Source organism: Enoplosus armatus, chromosome 21 (genome assembly GCF_043641665.1).
Source record: "Enoplosus armatus isolate fEnoArm2 chromosome 21, fEnoArm2.hap1, whole genome shotgun sequence".
NCBI classification, from domain to species: domain Eukaryota; kingdom Metazoa; phylum Chordata; class Actinopteri; order Centrarchiformes; family Enoplosidae; genus Enoplosus; species Enoplosus armatus.
The window spans coordinates 11,239,576-11,253,077 of NC_092200.1; the positions used below are offsets into that span (position 1 = coordinate 11,239,576).

Here is a 13,502-nt window from a genome sequence, read left to right on the forward strand (position 1 = left end):
TTCAAGTCTGTTTACAGGAAAATGTGAAGATGTGAAAATAAAGTTGTAGCTGTGTGAAATTTGATAAATTGCCTCAATTGATGTCACTTCTCTGTTTGAGGCTACATTAGCCGCTGGACGGCAGTGGAGTTGTATTGTGGGTAATGTAGATGCCAGGTTTTCACAAGGAAGAAGAATGTGTGGAATAAATTGCCCATCGTGAGTTTGACAGTGTTAAAGTGCTAAATGTAAGCTTTTACGTTTGTCGACATCCTCTGAACCATTTTCACCCCCCAACTTCCTATTTAAGCAGTTTAAGTCTGTATACTCCCTTTTTGGAGGTGGAATCCCTTTGTACTGGTGGCACTGGTAGGGATGAAAGAACTAGAAAGAGGACCCAGATAAAAACCGTACAGAGCTTTGGCCTTTGAACAGGGATGTTGCAACAGCCACACATTTTTTCTTCTTGGTTTATTTACAGGAAATCAACTCACATACAGTACTTCTTTTTTTATTTTTTTACAGAAATCACCTCTTCAGGCTCAATCTGGAAGACCTGACACTGATCCAGGTGAGTGCTAATTCTCTCCCACTCTGTCTCCCTGATTCTCCCTCAGTCTGACTCACCCACTTTCTTGTGAATATGTGCTCACTCTGTCTGCTCATATGACTCCTACAGTCACACTGGCACAGGCATCCAGAGCGCTGCCTGCCTCCAACAAATGTCGGGTGCTATAGTTGTAGCGTACTGCCAGCTCCCACAACTTAAAGCTGTTACAGTAAAATGGTTTAGCAGTTCACGTGTCACAACAACTTCCCATCCACTGAAGTGACAGTGGGTTTGGTTGACAGTGCTCTGGGTTGATACACAGAGGGAGGTAAAAAGTGTTGATATAAAGTCTAGTCAGTGAAAATACCCTTCGTGTTTAAATCCAATTTGAAACTGTATAGGACACATACTCTGCAGCTGTGCTTTTCCACATTTTCTAGGGTATTAACACCTTGTGCAATTTCTTTAATATGATTCTACCGTTTTGGTGAAACTCTCCAGCTCTTCTCAAGGTCAGAAAATCCACAGAAAGAATCAAATCATGTGAAATACTACTCAGAAATTAAAGAATGCTAACTTCAGGGCTAGATTTTGCCTCTGCCTATGGTGACATGTTTTAAAAACTGCACAAAACATGCATAAATAGAAGTATGCTCAACGTGGCAATTCTACATTTTTTTCAATCTTTCTTTCATCCCACTTCTTCCACATGTTGTCATTCTGATTTCTGTCTTTTTTTTACACTTGTATGGGCCCACATCCCCCCCTGTGGAGCTAAACATTTTGTGACCCACTGAGTTGCCATACAAACACTGACACATCGACAGGTTTATTTCTAGGTGGTAGCAGCAAGGCTTCTTTGATGGTTTGACAACTCTTGATGTTTGCCATTTACACCCTGGAAAACCAGCGGAGAGGACGAGGAGGGAATGAAAGAGAAACAGTGGAGTGAGAATGGAGGGATGGAACAAAAGGGAGACTGGGAGGGAGCGGTGTTGATATAAATCCGCCCGGAGAGGGAAAATGAGAAAAACAGTCCAGACAAAATAAGAAGTAGGGCTGAATTTGCTGGATAGGAAGGGCGGCACATACAAAGGAATCAGGGAGCAGCGAGACAGCATGCAGACAGAGGGAAGAAAGCAGAGAAACCCCCCACGAAGACAGACGAGGATTCATGCAGAGCCGATCTTTTGTGGCCGCTCACTGGGACACGGATGCTTTTTAAAGATGCTCTGTGCCATCCGGGCCCCCAATCATCCCTCCTTCTTTATTTCACCCTGCGCTCGGCTGGCGCTGCAGAATCAGCAAGGAGATTCCACTGACCCAGTCAACCCCTCATCTCCAAGACATCTTCTCTTAAGAGAACAAGACCTGGTAATCCCTGCAAAGACCTGGAGCCAATTCCAACTGACCTGCGCACTAGTCCCTTCTTTGCATTTGACTGGACCAGGGCTATAGAGTCAAGAGGAGAGTCAACTGCTGAAGTTTGAGGAGCTGAAATGCTATTCTTCCATTCACCTCCCTCGGAAATCTTTTTCTTTCCTTCCTTCTTTTTCTTTTTATTGGCATAAAACAGGAGATTAATTGCTCAGAGATTTGGTTGCCTCGGTGGCCGGGTTTACATATATTTCTCATTCTTATTGTTGTTGATATGAAAAACTTGAATGAATTTCCCCTTTGGCACTGTTGCCCCACTCACATTACATGCATTGCTGATTGATCAAATAGATTTACAAGGGAGCATAGTGTGGAGAGTGCCAGAGCAAACAAAGAAAGTTTGAGGATAAGCAGTCGCTAGTGCGTTCATTTTTATTTCGGTTGCAGCGACGTTCAAAAGAGTTGCATGAGGTTCTTTTTTTTCTTTCTTTCCTGCAAAAGCAAAACAAGCTAAAAGCTACACCTACGCTTGTCTTTGTGATTTCACCCCATCCCCATGCATCAGCCCTGTCAGATAATGCCCAATGGCAGTGATTTGTTCTTGCATGGCTGGCAGTGCTAAGAGGGAGGCTCGTGGTTTGACAGAGCACAAGGCTTAGAGCTATTGTAATACAAACAGCCTATAATACTCCAAAGAGGTGGATATAATTACCATATGATCGATGACGGGCTGATCTCATCTTGTATGTACATGCATGAAACATTTATGAAAACAGTCACCAAGGTCTTCTGCTGCATGAAGGCAAAATGAATCCTACCCTCTTTTCCTGCCCTTGGTTGCAGCATGATGAGTTGTTTTCAAGCACCCTGCAAGGCAGAAAATGAACCCTGAGTACTCGGTAGTCTTACTGTTGTATTACGGAGGGTTTAGAGAGTAGTGACACTTAGGATGGTAGCTAAACACTGCTGGTCTGACCCGCTCTATTGCACATATCGAGTTGAGACTCGCAGATCGATAAAGCCTGAGCCCAGCAACCATAATCTCCTCAGTAAATGCCCTCCTTGCTTGGAGGTAATAAAAAATAGAAAAAAGCCAAGAACATCAGAAGTTGGAGATGGAGGGAAAGGGCCTTTGTTAAAAGAGTTGATGTTAAGCCGTCTTATTACTTCTACGCTTTCACTGCCCACGTGTCTACCCCCTCGGATCTGGTCTTCAGTAGGTCTTGGGCGTAGATAGGGTTCAGTCTCTTATGAGAAGTATAAGGATTTGTCTTAGGAACTGTTTACACGACAGGAGGACACATTCAGAATCATAAACAGTACAAGTAGAAAATGCTTGCAAGCTTGTACTCAAACTGAAAGACAGTCAGGGGTTGAAGTGGGAAAAGTCAGGCCTTGAAACATGAGTCAGCCCTCCCTATGGCCTTGATTGGAGTTAATATCTGGTACTTAGAGTTTTTTCTGCAGTGTCTCAACAGCCTGAAGAGGCCTCCCTCTCCCTGTCAACCTCTACCCTCATCCTCACTGATCTGGAAAACACTGTCAAGAACAGAAGGTTGATACGTCTCTCCTTGCTCTACTTTCAAACTTGTGCAGCTGACGTGAAGAAAAAAACGAAGACAAGAACTCAACAGCGTGCACAACTAATGAGACATTTAGAGCTCCCACAGCCAGAGAATTAGCTGTAAAAGCAGCAGCCATGAAGCACAATATCCCTCCTCCATCTACAGGTGAATCCCACTTCATATCTCACATCTGTTCAGTATTGTCCTTCTGCCCCCTCTGTCCCTCATTCAGCTCTCTGCCCTCGGCTGCTGCCAACCTTGGGCAGACGAATCAACGCTGGCATCATCATTATCCACCTTCCATGTTCCGCTGCAGAGAGGGTACAAACACTGATGAATTGGCCCTTCTGCATCTGCATTGTGTTCAATTTCCTATTGTGTTGCCAGGCCTGATGAATGGCCAAATCGGCTCAATGTACCACTCAGCCTTGTGTTTCTGTCTGCCCGTGAGCTCCACAAATGATGTCCTTTGACGTTGCTGAATACCCTAATACAGTGATCCCCGCCTTGTCCATTTTTAGCTCCATCTTTACCCTTACACACCTGGTGTAATGACAGGCTACACACTTTCATGCTGGTCCTGAAAGTGTCTTAATTTGCAGGCACAATGCAGGCTTGTTGAATTCACAATATCCCAAGCAAAGTTGCTAATGTAAGAGGAAATTAAAAGGAAAAGAACGACCCCTTTAAGAATCCAATAATAGCTTGCTTTTTCCATGCTAAATCGAAACAGGATGCACTGAGCTGATCTTCAACAGAAACACTGTGGCACAGCATTAGTCAATAAGCACTGGGATGAGGAGGATCAGTGGCATTGTTCACCATTCAATACAGCACCATAGGAGGAGAAAAATAGTAGATATTCACTCCAGCCTCTCTCTCTCTCTCCTGCTGCACTACCACCTGAAAACACTATCCATAACAGCTCCCCTTGGCAACAGACACTGTATGGTGTTGAGATGTATATTGTGCCTCCATTTTTCTTCCCTTCCCCTCGTATTGTTGTGTCGTTAAGAAGGACAGGGACTCCAAAGAAAACAAAAGGCTCTCTCCAGTCACACATGTTGTATTTTGCAGGCCTGTCTCTTGCAATTACACTTTGTCAGATAGACAATTAGCCCTGCTAATCAGTAGCTAACAGAAACTGCCCTCCATAGCTCTGGAAGCATTACCAATTAAATTACTAGAAACCACTAACATGGCCATTTAAATGCATAGAATAAAAAGCATCAATGGGATTGGAGATACAGGCACGTTCAGTGATATCGTGGAGTTTGATGCCATGTTTAAGCAGTAAGAGGCGTAGCAGGGGGTCACTCCAACACTGACTTCATGGTATTATGATGATATGTGTAGTGACTCAGACCTACACACTCGCTCAGACATGACATCAAGACCAATTCCATGTGTAAATCTTTCAGCAGCTTACATCAGCAGACATCAGTCTGAATACTAAATATTGTGCCAGCACATCAAAAGGTAATATCAGCTATTCATAAGACAGATTACATTTCCCCGGCAAGATTTGTCCAGCTCTCACTCTCAACCTGCCGTCCCCTTGTAATAAGACGCACAGCCAGTCGTTTCATAAAGCCAGACAGCTGTCAGCATCAAGTGTGTTCTCTGGACCCTCTTTATGCAAAATATATTCAATATCGTGTCTGGAAACAGTGCTGTTTTGGAATTCAGCTCCTCACTCCCTCCTCCGTCTCACTGACTACTTCGCTCTGCCCACACTGTCTCCCTTGTTCTGGCTGACTCCTTAGTTTTCTCTTTGTTGTTTTTTTCTGTCTGTTTGTCCCTTCTTTTCCTTTCTCTGTCCTTTCGTCTGCCTCCGTCTATCTCCGTCCCTGCCTCCTTTGGTATCTCTCCTGCGCCCACCTCGTGGTGACAATAGCCCCTCAGTGTGAGGGCTGAGGAGTGGCCTGAGCACAATGGTTCATCTTTGAGGATTGCACCCATTACAGGGGACAGCAGAGAGGGTGGAACACACGGAGCACAACATATCTTAGGATTTCTTTCTTCAGCTTCCCCGAAGCAACAAATGACTGCTACCGACCGTGCCAGATTCCCTCTGCATTTAATCATACTTTATCGCGCTTAAAGGATTATTCTGGCTTGTTAAAATTTGGGTCTTGTTTTTGTAGTTTTGGCTAGTATAACTTTTGGTAATAAAGACACTGTACTCGCCAAGTAATTGCTGAGATCAGGGAGGGCAGCAATATTGCTAAAAGGCCAGAAAAAAGTCTTTTTTGCCCTTAGATTTACTGATTCAAGGTCCTAATTTTATTTTTACTGAATAGATACAATCCTGACAATACAAAGAGTCATTTAGGGATGATTGTGATGTTCATAAAAAAGTATTAATCATTTTTTGTTTCCTCTCTAAGTCTCTCTCTTCTAGGTGACAAAGGCACAGAAAAAACGGTCTTTGTACACAGCTTCCTCTGATAAAGCCAAGAATTATTATTTAACAACAGCAAATTCCAGACATATTTCAGTTCAAGAGAGATTCATCATGGGAGCGCAGTGGCTGAACAATAGCGTGTTAATGAGCTTTTAATGTTTCTTAATGACACTGGCACTTGCCTTTGCAGGGCTGCGATTTTGTTCTTTACTCTGGACCATTTGTGGCAGGGCAGTCAGATAGGATGGCTTTAGTGGTCAATGATGCCAGCACATCCCCCACTTACAGGACATCACCGCCTTCAGTAGTCATAAAGTTGATGTGTTAAAGATGGGGATATATAGTATTCTGAAAATCAGCTTTGAACTACGTCAGATGATGATAAATCACATAATCGCCCCGTAATGATAAAAGCAACCACTTTGCTCCCTTTAATGTGATCTCAAGTTGTAATTTTGCATCGTATTATGATTGATTTTTACACTGAACACGAGTGAGTAAGGTTTCGGGCCAGTAACAGGTCCCCCCCCACCCCCCACCCCTTGTGATTAGTGAAAGCACTTTTCAGTGCCCACATTCAATCCAGCTGGGACACGCTGTGGTGCTGTGTGTGCAGGCTGTGCTGCTTGTGCTGATGTGTGTGGTTTGGGTCTGTGGCGGCTGCACGGCCCCAGAATAGCCTGCTTTGGCCTGGAATGTGAAGTGACACACACACATACACACATACACACAGAAAGAGAGAAGCCAGCTCCCATTAATACTCCATATCTTATCCTCCCTGAATAGTCCCACACACCCTGAGCTCCCTCCTCTCTCTAAGCTCCCTCCTGTTACTGCCTATGTGTGCAGTTATGTGTGTGTGTGTGTGTGTGTGTGTGTGTGTGTGTGTGTGTACATATGGGTGTTTCTACATCTCCCAAAGGCCAGTGAGGCGGAAAGCAAAGGCCTTGTCATAAAACACACAGAGGAAACTCCCAGAGCCTCCTCAAAGAGGAAATCAAAGAAGTTCTCCTAAGTGCTGAGAGGTGTTCAGCTTTCGCTTCCCCTCTTGTCCTGGCACAAAACTGCCCTGATACCAAGGCGAAATCTAATATTCTCTTTCAGTCGGCTGATATTTACTATATTCCCATAGAGAGTGAAGTCCTGCGCCTCTGGTCACCGGCCAGGTAATTATTGCAGGAAAGTCGTATCTCTGTGGCCCAAAAAAAGGAAGTTGAATAGTTTAACTTTTGGAGACTTTTCGTCACTTGGCATTAAGCGTATTATTGTGCCAGCCAGTTCTTCCTCTCTCTTCTCTGCCAGTCATACGGAGCTGGTGGCAGTGACGGCTAATTCTGCCTGTCACAAGTGTGAGTGTCTTAGTGGCCCGCTGCTGTCCCGAGGCTGACACTCATTTCATGAATAGGGAACTTTTATCAATGAGAAAGGCCCCCCCCCCCCAGAGGTCACACTGAAATTAAACGGGAGAAATTGGAGCACGGCGCTGTCTTCACCCTCGAGTCGAGGTTATATCTTCTTATTCCTCTCCCTCCTGTAGTAAAATGTAAAAGGCGTCCCTCTGTTTCTTCCTCGCATGTAAATCACATTGACATCCCACTCTAGGGACTTGCGTGTTATGTCTTGAGATCCCTCCTTTTCCCTCACACATAAATCAAATTGGCATTCAGCCCTGTGCGCACTTGCCTATCGTTTCTTGAGGTGTCTGCTTGGTATGCACCTTAATTGGATTCTGCATCTGTATTTAACATGGCTTATGAACTTCCGTGTACTGTAAGTGTTTATGTGTGAGCGTGCATAGGCGGGACTGGGAGTACAGTGAAGATGTGATGTCAAATTAATTTACTGTTCGCTTCTGTTTTAATCCATTCCTCCCACTCACATCAAAGAATAGTCAGCACCCAGGCATCAGTGCTTCAGCCAGTGTGTCTAACTCATTGCAGTATGGGTTTCTATTACATTTGCGACTGTGTTTTCATGTCTTTTGTGGCATTTTTATTGCCGGGCTATCTCAGACATCAAGTCACCAGACATGAAATTGACTTCAAAAAGGTGGGAATTTTGCCACAGTTGAGAGCCAAGCATTGTTTTGTTTGGGCTCCCTGAGTGGTCTTCAAAGTGGTTCATGGTGACATGGCGCCAAATGTTTCTGATGTTTGCTTCTTCTTGATGGTGTGTTGGGAGCCTTATGTTGCTTTTCTCTCTCTCTGCAGGAGGCTGAGTGGCACTGCGATGAGTTCACCAAGGGAGCCTGCTTCAGCCGTGGAAAATCTGAGGTGAGTTTAAGTGATGCCTGAGTATTTGAAATGTCACAGTTGTATTGCTTTGTCAGACACTTGTCACTAGTTGAGAAACACAACTTTCAGTAAAAAAAAAAAAACATCTTGTCTTCTATAAAATATGTACTTCATGAATTAGTTTCATAGTTATTACTTTGCAGCTAACTGAACCCGTTGACCCACTGACCGGCATTGCCACTCCTTGAGCGAAGCCACTAGCATGGCTATACGTTTAATGTCCCATAACCATGATGACATCACAAGGGTTATTTTCTCAGACTTGACAAAGCTCCCTCCCAGAAGATGACTAATAAACTGATATTGATGTGTTCAAGTTCCCCTTTAATAGTACAACAATAATATAAACAACTATACTCACTCAGAAAGCAAACCTCCACCTCTGCTTAACACTTTTATATATTGCAAAGCTGCAGCCTTAAAAACAGTTAATGGTTGTTCAATATTATCCTGTGGATTTGGTTATCTACCCAAATAACACATGAATGAATGCTGTTTACCCGTCGAACTGAAGGCCCCAGATGTTATACTTTCCCGCAGGAGCATCAGTGCTGCTTTATGGCTACAGAAGGTATCATTTTCTAAAGACAGAAATCACAGATCTCCCCTCATTTAAAGTTAAATCAGCTCCAAGGAACACATCACAATCAAATAGCTCACAAAAATAAAATAAAATGTAAATGATGAAACATATTGAAGCCTGAAAGCAACAAGGAGCTCTTTATTCAGCTTTAACATATAAACTCCCTGGGAATCCCTGCTTTGTCTGTGGGATTGTCCTCAAAAAGGATCTAAATCAACTTGTGTGAAGTAAACCTTTTCCCAACCACAGCTCTTTTTTTTTCATAAATGGAGTTCCTATTGTTTTTGTAGTTTCTTTTTGTGCAGAAGTATATGTTTTCAAATGTGGTTGGCTGCCATGCTCTTGTCTACCAAACAGCTGATTTAAAGCTGAACTTGACTTGTAGGTGAACTGCCCTGCCCTGATCCCTGTGTGTGTGTGCACTGCTGTGTATTTATCCTCCTGTGAAAGGTGGTTAGGGGCCCATAATAGGCATGCACGGGCTGGCCACCACAAGATAGCTGTTGTGAATTACAGGCCAAAGCTACCTCAGTCCTTGAGAGTCGCTGCTGTCTGAGAGAGTTGAATTGTTTTGCTCACTGTTCCCTTCTGAGGATCAGCTCCTGTGATGTACACTAAGAATAGCATTAAAAGACTTCATTCTCTCGCAGTTGACAGGGCTTTCGATGGTTTATTACCTAGCTCAGCGCGCAGCAATATACCATCGCTTAAGCTATTAAACAGATACCGGCACTGTGCTTTGAGTGAATTTACAAGTGATTTTTTTTTTCTTAATGCCCGCGTCCGCTCTTCTCTTGTGTATTTGATTTATTTCAACCGGGAGAAGAAAGGAGAGTTAAATTGACTTGACAGGACTTGATTGCTGCCTCTGTTTTGTTTTATAATGCAAGAGCCAAGCATAACAGCTTCTGTATTACAGTACAGACGTGGAACATTTGTCAGGAAGTTTTCATAAACAAGTCAAGACTGTGAGGCTGGGCCGATATTAAATATGGCGTTATTTACTGTAGAAACAAACTGCAGAGAAGAATTGAATTATGCAGACCCCTCACAACCCACCCCCCCTCCTGCACCTATGCACACACACATACACAAGCATAGAGTACACAACGAGCTGTACAAACAGCACAAATATATAGGCATACATAACAAGTGTTACTGCACACACACACACATACTTAGGCTGTGCTTAGCACCAGGAAACGAGTTGTTTTACGAGTCAACCTCCATCTTGATAGGGGGAAATAAAAGCCCCTCCCCTCCTTCCACCCTTCATCTCTCCTACGGTGCCCTCCACTCCTAAATCAGACCCTTGAGAGGGGGGTGAGGAAGGGGGGCGCCCTGGGCACCTCGAGTGGCTCAGACAATAGCAGATTTACAAGGTTTTAAATTTCTAACCCAGCCGTGGTCCCTCACTAACCCAGCCGTGGTCCCTCTCAGATGAGGGGACTGTATGGTTTTATTACCTTGTCCGAGGACAAAAACAAATGCCACTCTCTGACATGAATACTGACTGTTGTTGTTACGTCTGCTATGTGTTTTGTTGATGGAAATCCCCAGCAAAGCTGCACGAAAGCCTGACGGCGACATTGAGAGTTCAAGACGTTCACCGGCAATCATTCAATCAATCATTCACTCCGCATGTCTCGCTTTATTTACCGTGTGCTTTTAACCAAGTGCTGAGTGGTTTGTAGAAACCCCAGGCCGAAACCTCAGGGGTGGATTGAGCCAAGAAAAGAGTGGTGAGCATACTTCACCATAATTTAGAGAAAAGTGGTTGGAATTGATTAATGTAGAGGGCAGGCTAAAAAGAAACATTCTTGAATGAATCGTGTGAGAGGCTACACTTTCATTTCACTTTTTGACTAGTCAACAAAGCCAAGGCAATTTTCTAAACTAATCCTGAGTGGTCCTCTCCCACGCCTGCTGCATTTATCTGTTCTCCTCCTCATTCAGATCCCTCTCCAAATCTGGTGTCTGTTGAATTAAGATGTGACATGGCTAAGCCGTGTGGGCATTAGCCTTGATTTGACTCTGTCAAGCCTGGCCACGTTTTAAAGAAGTCTTCTCGCGGTTGCAGGTGTTTGTCTCATTTATTGGCATAAAGTGTAATTTTGTCCCCCTGCCTAATGCTGCTGCTTGTCAATGGAGAGATAATGGCGCTGCTGCAAATTGCGAACTGCTAACTGCGATATGTGTGTTTGCTGGTGTGTTTCCACAGGAAGAGTGCCAGAACTACATCAGGGTGCTGCTGGTGAATGGGAACAGGCTGTTTACCTGTGGAACCAACGCCTTCACCCCCATCTGCACCAACCGAACGGTACGAACAACAGCAGAGTGTCTCTTTGCTTCTTTCTGCCAGGCTACTTTTGTTTGACTAGCTTCACATGGATGCTAATTATTATGCTAATTATAAACCCAATTAAGGCTTCTTTTTCTATTCAAATTACCATGTAAACTCCCTTGTCTGATCCAAGTAAAGTCAGCAAGTCATTTGCATATTAATGTAGGGAAGACACTTGAGGGACAGCTACAAACCAAAGGCGATGGTCGAGCTAGCACTACCGCTAGCAAGCTAATCTGCTAGCATGTTTGCTCCCAGTCTAGAAAGCTATTATTACAACGTTATCTTATATAAAACACACTGGCTGTGGGTTTAACTGTGTTGTTTTGTTCATTTTTATGTCACAAATGATATATTTGATATTTGAAAATGAAATGTTTTCTCTTTCTACTACATTGTGTTCTTTCGTCTTCATTATCTGACGTTTCCAGCCTGACATACTGAACAGGGTTGGCGTGAGTCTGTTTCGCTGGGTGATAGACGCATGTATTAAAGTCAGACTATGTCATTTTTTAAAGAAGTCATAACACATTCTTCCTCCTTCAAATGAAAAGGCGAATTCATGAGCAAAAATGCAGCCTTCCTCTGTTCAATACACTCACAGGTTTTGCCAATACAGATATTTCCGTCGTCACTGACTCATTTCACTGACTTGAATACTCTTCCCTGCTTGTGCTACTGTTCACACAAAATTCACAATTCATTCCCATAATTGTCACTTGTGGCCACAATGGTTGCTTTAAAGAATTTGAGGGGAAATTCTGAGATACGAGAAGTTTAAGACAGAATAAAGAAACGTTAATTGACAAGCATCTTTCCCTTTGCTGCAGTGGTGTTATGTGCTTCTTCACTGATCAGCTTTTACAAAAAGGCTACAGAAAACTAGCCTCTCTGATGCATTTGACTGTCTCTGTCAGTGACGTGACCCTCGCCTTGCAGATCGTAGCCATCTCCCATCCCTGCTGCAGCGCAGGATAGAAGTTGACAGCAGCCATTGCTCAGTTGGTCTTTCTTTTTTCTGTAATATAAGTCACATTTGATTGTCAGTACTTACTGAAAATCTATAAAAGAACTCCTATTACCCCAGGAACACATTAAAAAGAAATTATCCTTGAATAACAGTGATATGTCAAGCTTGGTAAGCCTGATAACTTTGCAAATATGAAGATTGAAGTGTTATTGATTGAATTGACATTGTCAGAAGGAAGAGTCAAGGTTGATCAACACATTTAATCAAGGTGTGATTGAGTCGTGATCTTGATATCAGGGTTTACTCTATGAGCTCTTGTGGCTGTTCTCTCCTTCTTTGTTAAGCAGTCAGGGATGTAGACTAATTATGAGATGAATCTCATTAAGCTCGCTGATTTGAGAAGTCGTGTTACCTCAAACTTGTTAAACGTTGCAATCAAAATATTGCAGTGTTTAAATTGATTAAAGCTCATTACTCCTGATAATCAAGGCGTTGGCCTGCAAGTAAACATGTCCCTGTCTTATCTGTGCCGCTTTGCCCTTCTTCATGAGTCATTGCCTGTTATTTATCTTCTATGCTTTGAATCAAATCCGGTTGGTCAAGTCTTGTTCTTCTTCTATATTTAATTCTGCCGCGGTGCAATGTTTTCACTCCTCTCTCATACTTCTACAAATTCCTTCTAGCTCTTAATGTTTTAAAGGAATGTTTAGTCAGACTTTTCAGTTTAAGTTGCTATTGTGTGTCAGCAGGCTCTTGAAAAAGTGAGGGCAACAAGATTTTTTGTGCATTAGCCACCGGTTTGTAACTTGCTGCTACTCTTTCATTTTTATTACAAAAGCACACTGTGCTAATAAGCATGTCTCTCCATAACTGAAGTGTCAGCTGAGAAACTTCTTAAACTGCTATTATTGGTTACAAGTGCCAAGTGAAGTTAAGTATAGATCAACATTGGAAATGTCAGAGCCTTGTGCTTACCTTAGAACATATCAAACATCGGCGTCTCCTTCTGGTGGATTTCAGAGGAGGAGAAGGAGGCAGGAGTTTACTATTATGATGACATTTGTTTTTGTCCAAAAGCACTGCATCCAAAGGTCACGGGCTCATAATGACTGTTTACCGCTTTGAAAATACATATAGTTGAAATGTCATGACATTATTATAGCAGTATTTCATCAGGCGCTGTCATATTTACCCGCTGAACGTGCGTTAATGTGAAACACTGGTTGGGTACGGCGACAGCAGAGGAATCACGCTCGGACAGATTTACTATCAGCCGTGATGGATGAACAGAGAAGGAGCAGAATATTCTATTAGTTTAATAAGTGCTCGGAGGTTATAGATTAAACAGCTGTAAATTTCTCTGACTTTTAGCCGTGCTACTGATGATGATGGTGATAATTAGGTGATCGTAGCGATGAGAGAAGTTTTTTTGG

The 13,502-nt window shown here is 43.1% G+C and overlaps 1 protein-coding gene across 1 annotated transcript in view; it reads left to right on the forward strand.

Moving 5' to 3' along the window:
• sema5a (sema domain, seven thrombospondin repeats (type 1 and type 1-like), transmembrane domain (TM) and short cytoplasmic domain, (semaphorin) 5A) overlaps positions 1 to 13,502 on the forward strand; it is an 82,169-nt gene that overhangs the window by 12,141 nt on the left and 56,526 nt on the right. The window contains exons 3-5 of the mRNA XM_070928102.1: positions 505 to 550; positions 8,089 to 8,151; positions 10,977 to 11,075. Of these exons, the coding sequence (XP_070784203.1) occupies positions 505 to 550; positions 8,089 to 8,151; positions 10,977 to 11,075 (208 nt within the window). The remainder of the gene's footprint in view (positions 1 to 504; positions 551 to 8,088; positions 8,152 to 10,976; positions 11,076 to 13,502) is intronic.